Source organism: Podarcis muralis, chromosome 2 (genome assembly GCF_964188315.1).
Source record: "Podarcis muralis chromosome 2, rPodMur119.hap1.1, whole genome shotgun sequence".
NCBI lineage: Eukaryota > Metazoa > Chordata > Lepidosauria > Squamata > Lacertidae > Podarcis > Podarcis muralis.
The window spans coordinates 24,739,741-24,751,022 of record NC_135656.1 but is presented as its reverse complement, the minus strand read 5'-3'; the positions used below and the strand labels follow the sequence as shown (position 1 = coordinate 24,751,022).

Genomic DNA, 11,282 nt, shown 5'->3' with positions numbered 1-11,282 from the left:
AGATGTTCTCAGTAGTGACCCCTGACTTTGGAATGCCCTCCCCTCTCAGATGCAAGTTGTACCAGCACTGATGGAATTTCAACACCAGCCTATTCATTCAAGCATTGTACCAAGTGTTGATTCTCACCTTTTTGATCTAGTTATGTTATGTTAACTAGTTATCTAGTTATTGCTTTTATTTAAGTTGTATTTAAATGAAATCTACTGTTTTTCTTGTATTTTGATGCTCTCTTTGAAACAAGGAAAAGCAGGTTTGTTTGTTGTAAAAATGTATGTTTTTTGATGAGCTTCCTGCAAAAATCAGTTTGTGGAAGAAATAATTCAAATAAATTAATTGTTTCGAAAAGCATTGTAAAAGCATTTTCTAAATGGTAATATTATATAAATGAACTCAGAATGACCTGTAGAAATATGAGGTGGGAAATATTGAAATAAGCATTTTCTATATTGTTAGGTAGCAGAGAAGCTTGGTCGAAATATGGAAAGAAATACAGAAAGGCTATTGGTTTCAACAATAGCGGTAGGCACCATATTTTCCCTTAAGAATTCAAGAGATGGATTGTCTGGATACACTTTTACACATAATGATAAGGTGTTATTGTTTTTATTTTATTTATTACTTGCATGTAAAAAAGCTCAAAGTGGTTTACAAAAAGGTGTGGGGCAGGTGAGCATGGTTTGGAGAAAGCTGCCTCTTGGGTCATATTTGATCCCCTGGCCGATCAAGTTTGATCCATGGGTCAAAGGTTTCCCATCACTGATCTATGGGGAAGACATGGCCGTAATCATGGTCATTAAACTGAGCTTAAAGGGTTCTTTTAGAGTTATTTTTCTAAAACATAGAAGCAAGTGTATGCTGATGCAACTAGTCTTGCTTCTAACACTAGCTGAAGATCTGCCATTTTTGATGCACCATTCCTGACCCTCCCACTGTTGTTGTTTAGTCGTTTAGTCGTGTCCGACTCTTCGTGGCCCAATGGATCAGAGCACGCCAGGCACTTCTGTCTTCCACTGCCCCCCGCAGTTTGGTCAGACTCATGTTTGTAGCTTCGAGAACACCGTCCAACCATCTCGTCCTCTGTCGTCCCCTTCTCCTTGCGCCCTCCATCTTTCCCAGCATCAGGGTCTTTTCCAGGAAGTCTTCTCTTCTCATGAGGTGGCCAAAGTATTGGAGCCTCAGCTTCATGATCTGTCCTTCCAGTGAGCATTCAGGCCTGATTTCCTTAAGAATGGATACGTTTGATCTTCTTGCAATCCATGGGACTCTCAAGAGTCTCCTCCAGCACCATAATTCAAAAGCAGACCCTCCCACTACTGTGGCATATAAATGATATTGAAGGATGTTTAGCACAAGCTGAGTTCAGGCGTCCTACTAATTGCTTAAAGAAATAAATAGTTGTGGAGACAACCGACAGATGGGTGCAGAAAGGGAAATGTAATGAAGGTCTTAAGATGCTCCATCAGTCTAATTGTATTGTATATATTGCTGTGTGATGCCTCATGTGAAGTGTGATACATGAAGTAAATAAATAATAATATTTTATTTATCATTGTATTTATATTCTACTTTTTCTTCAAAGAGTTCAAGGTGGCGTACACACTTACTCCCCCCCTTTTATCCTCTCAACAACCCTGTGAGGCAGGTTAGACTAAGAAGGAATGACTGACCTAAGGTCACCCAGTGAGATTCACGGCCAAGTGGGGATTTGAACCCTGGGCTCCCAGGTCCTACTGGGACGTGGGTGGTGCTGTGGGTTAAACCACAGAGCTTAGAACTTGCTGATCAGAAGGTTGGCGGTTCAAATCCCCGCGACGGGGTGAGCTCCCGTTGCTCGGTCCCTGCTCCTGCCCACCTAGCAGTTCAAAAGCACGTCAAAGTGCAAGTAGATAAATAGGTACCGTTCTGGCGGGAAGGTAAACGGCGTTTCCGTGCGCTGCTCTGGTTCGCCAGAAGCAGCTTGGTCATGCTGGCTACTTGACCCAGAAGCTGTACACCGGCTCCCTTGGCCAATAAAGCGAGATGAGCGCCGCAACCCCAGTCGGCCACAACTGGACCTAATGGTCAGGTGTCCCTATACCTTTACCTTACTCCCAGGTCCTAGTCCAGCACTCTAACCACTACACCACACTGGCTCTATCTTACACTGTTTTGTGGGAAGAGAGTGGAGCAATGTGCAATCCAAGAGGGGGGATGCATCTAGGGTCCTTTGCAAAGGAGAAAATCCATTTTATTTAATGTGCTTATTCCTTTCTTCTCTTTTAGCCCTACTTGCAATGTGTCATTTGGCTCTTCCTTCTACGCTATCTTGAGGTGAAATGTGGAGGCAAATCATTGAGAAATGACCCATTTTTCAGGTTGGTATGCCTCTATTTACAGTACTGAAATTACTACACCAAGCCAGTGTTAGTCAGGAGTGAACTGCAACAAAGTATACACATTTAAAGTCTCTTGGTCCATGGAGAAGTGACCACTTGCTGATGTTTAGGGTTTAAGGGAGGGCTAGAGTTATTACTTAGATAGGCAATACTTTTAGGGACGATAGTGAAGCAATTGGAGTCCAAGAGTTTGCCCTGGGATCCTTGCAATGCCAAAACTTTTACTGTTCACAATCTAAGAGTTGTGTCTTTGACATCCTTTCTGACGCTACTTTATTAGGCAAACTAGTGTGTGTGCTTTCCTAGTTTGTGGATATTGTAGCCATCAGCACCAGAGAGTTTATTTGAACTTTCTCCCAAGTCAAACACTTCAATATGCTTTAGAATAAGGAAAACAAAACCTTCACACAGCTTCTCTGAACACCCACCCATCATCCAACCATTTCTTTAGCTGATTGAATATGTATGATTCTTGCACGAAAGAGCATTCTTCTTCTTGTTGCACATAAGAAACTGAATCAGGGATAAATGGGATATTATCAGCGATTGTAGAGTGAATGCCGCCACCTTCTCATTCACCCAATCGCTCTTTGATCTAGCAAAATATCTCACTTGTCTATTTTAGGTGTTTTTCTAGCCAATTCTGTCACAAGGTCACATTGGACAGGGAAGTATCATAGAATCATAGAGTTGGAATAGACCACAAGGGCCATCGAGTCCAACCCCCTGCCAAGCAGGAAACACCATCAGAGCACTCCTGACATATGGTTGTCAAGCCTCTGCTTAAAGACCTCCAAAGAAGGAGACTCCACCACACTCCTTGGCAGCAAATTCCACTGTCGAACAGCTCTTACTGTCAGGAAGTTCTTCCTAATGTTTAGGTGGAATCTTCTTTCTTGTAGTTTGGATCCATGGCTCCGTGTCCGCTTCTCTGGAGCAGCAGAAAAGTCTATATGACATCCTTTTATATATTTGAACATGGCTATCATATCACCCCTTAACCTCCTCTTCTCCAGGCTAAACATGCCCAGCTCCCTTAGCCGTTCCTCATAAGGCATCGTTTCCAGGCCTTTGACCATTTTGGTTGCCCTCCTCTGGACACGTTCCAGTTTGTCAGTGTCCTCCTTGAACTGTGGTGCCCAGAACTGGACACAGTACTCCAGGTGAGGTCTGACCAGAGCAGAATACAGTGACACTATTACTTCCCTTGATCTAGATGCTATACTCCTATTGATGCAGCCCAGAATTGCATTGGCTTTTTTAGCTGCCGCGTCACACTGTTGGCTCATGTCAAGTTTGTGGTCAACCAAGACTCCTAGATCCTTTTCACATGTACTGCTCTCAAGCCATCTTGTATTTGTGCCTCTCTTTTTTTTTTTTTTTGCCCAAGTGCAATACTTTACATTTCTCCCTGTTAAAGTTCATCTTGTTTGTTTTGGCCCAGTTCTCTAATCTGTCAAGGTCGTTTTGAAGTGTGATCCTGTCCTCTGGGGTGTTAGCCACCCCTCCCAGTTTGGTGTCATCTGCAAATTTGATCAGGATGCCCTTGAGTCCATCATCCAAGTCGTTGATAAAGATGTTGAATAAGACCGGGCCCAAGACAGAACCCTGTGGCACCCCACTAGTCACTCTTCTCCAGGATGAAGAGGAACCATTGATGAGCACCCTTTGGGTTCGGTCAGTCAGCCAGTTACAAATCCACTGAGTGGTAGCATAGTCAAGACCGCATTTTACCAGCTTCTTTACAAGAATATCATGGGTATCAATATGGTTTCATGTAGGTCTACCTGATGGCATTATTTCTGTTAGTTCTATCTGTTCAGAGGTCCCAATGAGCAGATTTCACATATATTTCCTTAACTTCAGAACTCCTGCGAAGCTGAAGGCCAGGAAATCGCCAGATGTGCCGTTTGACGAGGACGAGGATGAAGATGTTGTGGCTGAGAGGTTGAGGGTTAAGGAGATGACAACGAGCCAGAGCTGTGAGGAGGTAAATCTTGCTCTTTAGTATCAACCCTGTGAACCTACTGGCACCTGGTCGTATTGTAAGACCTGTATAAGGGGTGATGTGCCTTACCTCTCGTATAGTGATAGTCTGTTTCAAAAAGCACATATTCCAAATCACGAGTTATGCACCTTGTTTAACTAACAATCCCTGGTTAGCAGAAGACATGCTAAGTTTATGGGAACTGAAAGTAAATGCCCCTGAAATCCTTCTCCTGGCTGCACAGGTGAGCATGTGAGGTTGAGGCTTTGCTCAGGCTTGTTTCAACTTGTGCACGTAGCAAGAAAGCATGGTTTAGTTTTCCATGTGCGTTATTAATTAAGCTCTGTTACCTTTTGTTTCACCAGAAACCTGCCATTTTGGTCAGCAATTTACATAAAGATTATGATGAAAGGACAGATTTTCTTCTTGGAAGAAAAATCAAGAAGGTGGCAACCAATCAGGTCTTTTTTTGTGTAAAAAAAGGTTAGTTGTAAAAATAAATAAGCCGGGGAAATAAAATGCACCATCTCATTAAACAGAACTGCACATTTTACGTGTTTGCCTTTTCTTTTTCCAGGAGAAATTATGGGACTGCTAGGCCCCAATGGAGCTGGGAAAAGCACACTGATTAATATGTTGGTGGGAGAAGTAAAACCAACCTCAGGCCAGGTATTCAAGTGCAACCTGAAGCTGGTGTCCCCCTCTTCCATCCAGAACAGGTTTCATAGCTCAGGCTGTAGTCCTTTTGTTTCAGAGGGTTAAAAATGTTATTTCATACTGAGGATCCATATTCTTTTCTGGAGATTTCTTTCCAGCTGGCACGTAAATACCTAAACATCAGCTAGATGCCCAAAGAATATTATGAAAGAGTGGGGTGCCCATTATTGGAAATGTTCATGCATATGAATTTTTAGTGCCTAACTCCTTTTTGGTTTCATAGATAATCTCAGAAGTATGAACTGGGGCGGCGGGGTCACAAGACCTACTAAAATACATGGTTGGCTCATGTTTGCTTTGCTTGTAAAGCTAACGTTTTTAGAGGGGGTACAATGGGTTTTCCGTTCATATGATATATGGCTTAGATTCAGAAATAGGCACCGGGATGTTGTGACTACTCATATGAAGGCTATATCCCAGATGGCTCCTGGTATATAAGAGTGTTCATGTAGTAAAACCAAACTAAATACTCCTGTGCATTTATTGTCATTTTTTTGAATTTAACTTTACATTTACAATCAGCTTTTCTGTATGTTAACTGCAAACTTTATGTAAGAATGTTGAATAAGGACTGGTATATTCACAGGTGCTGATGGGAGATTATTCTTTAGGCGAAAATAACAAGGATAGCTCCATGAGATTTATGGGATACTGTCCGCAGACAAATCCACTTTGGCCTGATATTACATTGCAGGAACATTTTGAAATTTATGGTGCTATCAAAGGAATGAGTGAAAGTAACATGAAAGAATTCATAAAATGGTAAATATATATTTTAAACCCTTTGTTTACATTCAGAGAAGTTTCTTCTCTCTTACTTTGGTATAATGTCTCCCTGAAAATGGTTGTTAGCTTCAACTTAAAAAACACACCACACAGATTCTTGTAGATACACAGATATATCTAGGACATAAATTTGCATCATTTTATTTTTAGGCTGATTAACACTGTAGTTCAGATTCTGCTTTCTGTTATGTATCAAAATCTTCTGCACTAGTTTGAAGGTAATCTGTAGTCAACAGTCTAAGTTACAGACAAAATTGTGAGGTTGCAAGACTTTTCTGGTTGCATCTCTTAAAATACCATTAAAAAAAAACACTTAAGCTACCTGTAGCATACATCTTGATTATTTTTGCAGGGAAGATCAATCCAGTTAAAACCACAAATAGTGTAAAGTTAACCGGAGGTCAAATAATACTAGCTAAAACACAAAATGTCATATGAAGTAATTTACTTGAAAAAGAACTAATGAGCATACGCTAAAGTTCTCTAATACTGGTTTCTTAGAATGTTTAACACTGTATACTTTTGTTTTTCTCCAGCATTTCCCATGCACTTGACCTCAAGGAACATCTACAGAAAAGAGCAAAGGACCTTGGAGTAGGAATCAAACGAAAGGTATTTGATTGTTGTTTTTAAGCTGAATTGCTAAACCAAAAATCCAGGATCAATAAGCCTGGATATGCATGACCACTGTGAATCCACACATTCTTGTTTCATATGAGCGGCAAAACAAACCATTGCTTATTATTGTGTGCAAACCCAGAAACTATGGTTAATCACCAAAGCAAGCCAGGGGGCATTAAGCCAAAAGACATTGCTTAATAACCTGGCTTCTTTTGAAGCTACTTTCTAGGTTTGCTCATAATGGAAAGCTGTGCTAAAAATCTTGGCTTGTTCTGCCACTAGTAGGAAGGAAGGAGCAAAGCAGTAGGAAATGGGCTGCATGATGATGCCCATCACTTGTGCATATCCCAGATTTAAGTCAGGATTTTTGGCTTGGCATTAATGTTCAAATGCAGCCAATGGTGCACTGTATAATGGTCACCCTTCCCTTACTCCCCTTCTCTTTCAGTTATGCTTTGCTCTTAGTATGCTTGGTAACCCTAACGTTACTCTATTAGATGAGCCATCTACTGGTATGGACCCTGTAGGGATACAGCAGATGTGGTGAGTAACCTCAAATATCATGGAGCCTTTATGTGGAAAGCAGTATCACATGTGTGCGTTGCTTATATTATAACCATGCTTTGCTCATTATCTCTCTTCTGCTTCTGAACAGTAGGCTCAGCCTTTTTGTACAGTGGTGCCCCGCAAGACGAAAAACTCGCTAGACGAAAGAGTTTTCCGTTTTTTGAGTCATTCCGCAAGACGAATTTCCCTATGGGCTTGCTTCACAAGACGAAACGTCTTGCGAGTTCTTGCGAGTTTGTTTCCTTTTTCTTAAAGCCGCTAAGCCGTTAATAGCTGCTAAGCCGCTAATAGCTGTGCTTTGCAAGACGAAAAAACCGCAAGACGAAGAGACTCGCGGAACGGATTAATTTCGTCTTGCGAGGCACCACTGTATCTTTACAATATACATATCTTGAAGATACGTGCTTAGATAATCTATGCCATATTATTGGCTGCCTTCCTATTAATACTGTAGGTGTATTCATTTATATATATATATAATGGATGTTAAACAGGGCTAAAACAAACCTTCTCCCATGAAGAGTTTATGGTCAGAATTGGGTGTGGCATTGGGGAACACTATTAGCTGATCCTTTCCACCCTCTTTGCTGTTTCCTCTTTCATGTTGACCAGGCATAGGCAAACGTGGCCCGCCAGATGTTTTGGGACTACAACTCCCATCATCCCTAGCTAACAGGACCAGCTGTCAGGGATGATGGGAATTGTAGTCTCAAAACATCTGGAGGGCCGAGTTTGCCTGGTGTTGACACACAGTGGCTTTGTTCCCACTGGCTGTCCTTTTTCTTTCACAGAACTTCCATGGCACCAGCTGCATGTCACGACTAAGTGCTCATCCAGACTGCCTTTTGTGCCATGTTTCTAAGGCACAGGTTTAAACCTCTGAGCGTGTCTTGTCACTTTCCCCAGGAAAGCCTGCATTTCACCGCTGCATCAGAACAAAGGGCAGCTGGGTTTTCCGTGAGCTGCCATTCATCCAATTCAGCAGTAAAATGTTGGTTTTCCCAAGGAAAGCACCAGGACAAAAAAAAACAAAGCAAAATGCTAAGACATGGGCCTTTAAAGGGCAGACCTGTGTCTGGAAAGTGCAACGTAACAGGAAGTCTGGATGATCCCTAAATGTCAGAGGGAATGTGAGGAAAGAATGTATTTGGTGGCTACTCACAGTATACCACTGCCTGTACATTTCCCATCCTCTGTTTCATCCCCCACTCACTTGCGGAAGATCCAACAAATGATCTTATGCCCTTTAAATGTAACTGCACACCGAAAGAGCAACAATTTGTAACTTATTCACCATAGGAAAGCAATTCGGGCAGCCTTAAAAAGTAAGGAGAGAGCAGCAATTCTGACAACTCATTATATGGAAGAAGCAGAGGCTGTGTGTGATCGAGTCGCAATCTTGGTGTCTGGAAAATTAAGGTACTTCCTTGGCATCTTGAGTGAAGAAGCTCAGATTTTTATTGTTAAAAACGAATTTAATGCCAAAATCTATTATTTTGTTTGCCTGTCTCTCTCCCCCAAAACTGATAGGTGCATTGGTACAGTTCAACATCTCAAGAGTAAATTTGGCAGAGGATATTTCTTAGAAATGAAATTAAGAGAAGTGCCGGATTTACAGCAGAAGGAGCGTCTTCAAAGGATGGTTTTGCGCATCTTTCCAAATGCAAGTTGCCAGAAAAGGTAGAAATCAATAGTTGAAGTTTCTGAGCATTAAAAAGAAAAAGTGCTTATCATTCTTTTTTCAAGCAATCACTTTAAAAATAAAAGCAGAGAGAAAATCTTACAATTAGAAAAGAAAACACTATTGCTAAAATGTATTATTTTTCTATGAGAGCTCTTGTACACTTTGGGCTTTGAGTAATGCTTACTAGAGAAACATACCTTATAGACCAGAGGTTCTGGAAATGTGGTCCAAGGCCCACCAAAGAAACTGGCATAGTAAAGCAACCAGCATTCCCCTTGTCTATTTTGCTATCATTTACCCAGCCATAGCTGCAGAAGGCAGGAAGCTGGCATTCCTGTCAGCATTTGCTGTGCCAAGGATCTGTCCAGGCATGGAGTTCACTACCCCCCACCCCCTTCAGCTTGGCTGAATCACCCATTATTATTATTTTCTTGATGTGATGGGAGCAGAGAGGTGCAAATCTAAGACTGGTGCTGATTTAAGCTCTCTCCTCATAGTGTTTGAGTGAAAGAACCCTTAATTAGAGTGGTACCTTGAGTTACGAACTCCGCTAACCTGGAAGAGTTACCTCGAGTTGAGAACTCTGCCCCAGGATGGGAACGGAAATCGTGTGCCGGCAGCGCAGTGGCAGCAAGAGGCCCCATTAAGAACAGTTCAGGTTAAATCGTTCCGGAGGTCTTAAGTTCGTAACTAGAGGTACCACTGTACTGCTATGGTTAACACATTTTCATTCTCAAAATAGATGGAACTTGGTACATGGAAGGTTTCATCAGTGAATGCTTTGGCAACTAGGCAAGCACCTTGAATGCCTCCCTCTCGTACCATCTAAAACCTTCCTATTAGATAAAACCTCTAGTTTGATTCAGTTATTGTACCTGTTTGGCTACATTGTACAAAATGCTTAACACCTGCAACTTTACTCCAAGCAATTTTGTGATTCTCATTTCTGCTTAGTTGTGGTGGTATGTACTTGTGTATGTTTTTTTGTTGTTGTGTTGCAGCATTGCCTCTGTTTTGGCTTACAAAATTCCAAAGGAAGATGTTCACTCGCTTGCAGAATCTTTTTCTAAACTGGAGGAAGGTGAGGCAACAATTTACTAAGTAGAATCTTCATCACTGGGTTCTAAGTTATCCATCCAAATCTCATAGTAATCTGAATTCACCCTGCCAAACTCCCACATTGTCCCCAAACACTATGTAAACAACACATTCCTTTATCCAAACGTTAGATTACCTACAAGCTTTTATCGTCTCCCAGGCCATTTGCCTTGGTGCGTGTGTCGCCTTCTTCCCTTGCTTTTGTGAGGCATGGTAAAGTCAGAGCATTTTAAAGAGGCGCAGGATTGCCTCCTGAGAAATAAACTTGCCATTCCCTTAGAGCCACAAGGTATGTTTGGCAGGCTGCAGTGTCCTTAAACATTTAAATCCACTGCATTACAACTTGACAGTGGCTTTCCCATTGAGGACAGCTGGGTTCCTGCACCCTGTTATGGCCACTTCTGGCCATACTGATTTTAGTTGACTGTGTGTGTGTGTGTGTGTGTGTGTGTGTATTCTTTTGATGCCTATGATTGTAAATACTTCTTTTTAACATTTCTAACAGCAAGACATGCTTTTAATATTGAAGAGTACAGCTTTTCTCAAGCAACACTGGAACAGGTAATTTAACCGTTTTTCAAGAACAGAGCATGCCAGCCCTAGAAAATAAGTTTGAAACGCGGTGTCTCCATTTACATTTCTTAAATAAAATTGTCATTTTATAATTCATAAATTGGTTACATACCTAATGGTGTTTTGTCACATAGTGGGAGGTGTCATTGGGAATTGATCCCGCAGAAGAAAAACCTCTATGTTTACATGTACAGATGATTTGTAGTATAGCACTGTTGTCTGGTGGAGATTTAGAAACCTATACTAGCTTAGAGCACTATTCTGCCTGACTGGGCAGAATCAATGTATTAATTCATGTATCTTCTTCATTTCAGGTATTTATGGAACTTGTCAAAGAGCAAGAAGAGGAAGAGAATAATTTTGGAACCCTAAATGGAACAATTAGTTGGGAAAGATCCCAGGGGGAGAGAGTTATTTTCTGATTTGTTTCACATTGCAGAAATTCAAGAGCTTCGCTTGTCAGGGTTTTTGCTAAATATTTGTTTGCTGTGGCCTAGAGAACAAATACCTTACAGAGCCTATTCCTGAACAATTGAGTAAACCTTCTTTGCCTTATGAAATACCTTTATTTTGGAATACTCTTACTACTATTCTAAGACTTGCTTCTTTTTTAAAAAAGTAATAATGAAAACCTCTATGATTTTATCCTTTTGTTTTGTTCTGTAGTGATGGTGGAAAGAGGGCAATGTACTTAATATATTGTTTGGGGGCAATTTATTTTTCAAGAAACTCATTAGCTTTAAGAGAAGGACCATGGCTGGGCCCCAGTGAACTCTTTCTAACCCAGTAAATTTAAGCTTCAGGTAAGACCAATCGTCCTATTTCAGTGGGTTAAGGAAGGGTTAACTGAGATGGGACTTACCACAGCGATTC

General features: G+C 41.3%; 1 protein-coding gene across 6 annotated transcripts in view; it reads left to right on the top strand.

Moving 5' to 3' along the window:
* The window catches only part of LOC114588342 (cholesterol transporter ABCA5-like), a 53,271-nt gene extending 42,217 nt beyond the window's left edge, over positions 1 to 11,054 (top strand). For 3 of the 6 annotated variants that reach the window (XM_028713573.2, XM_077924045.1, XM_077924044.1), the window contains 13 exons: positions 455 to 592; positions 2,264 to 2,355; positions 4,243 to 4,366; positions 4,729 to 4,846; positions 4,941 to 5,032; positions 5,667 to 5,842; positions 6,403 to 6,478; positions 6,936 to 7,030; positions 8,354 to 8,473; positions 8,585 to 8,734; positions 9,740 to 9,819; positions 10,342 to 10,397; positions 10,724 to 11,054. In XM_028713573.2, coding sequence (XP_028569406.2) covers positions 455 to 592; positions 2,264 to 2,355; positions 4,243 to 4,366; positions 4,729 to 4,846; positions 4,941 to 5,032; positions 5,667 to 5,842; positions 6,403 to 6,478; positions 6,936 to 7,030; positions 8,354 to 8,473; positions 8,585 to 8,734; positions 9,740 to 9,819; positions 10,342 to 10,397; positions 10,724 to 10,831 — 1,425 coding nt within the window. In that variant the 3' untranslated portion in view covers positions 10,832 to 11,054. Of the gene's footprint in view, positions 1 to 454; positions 593 to 2,263; positions 2,356 to 4,242; positions 4,367 to 4,728; positions 4,847 to 4,940; positions 5,033 to 5,666; positions 5,843 to 6,402; positions 6,479 to 6,935; positions 7,031 to 8,353; positions 8,474 to 8,584; positions 8,735 to 9,739; positions 9,820 to 10,341; positions 10,398 to 10,723 lie in introns of those variants that run through there. The other 3 variants (XM_077924046.1, XM_077924047.1, XM_077924048.1) reach the window with 3 other exon arrangements.
* The last annotated feature ends 228 nt before the right edge of the window (positions 11,055 to 11,282 follow it).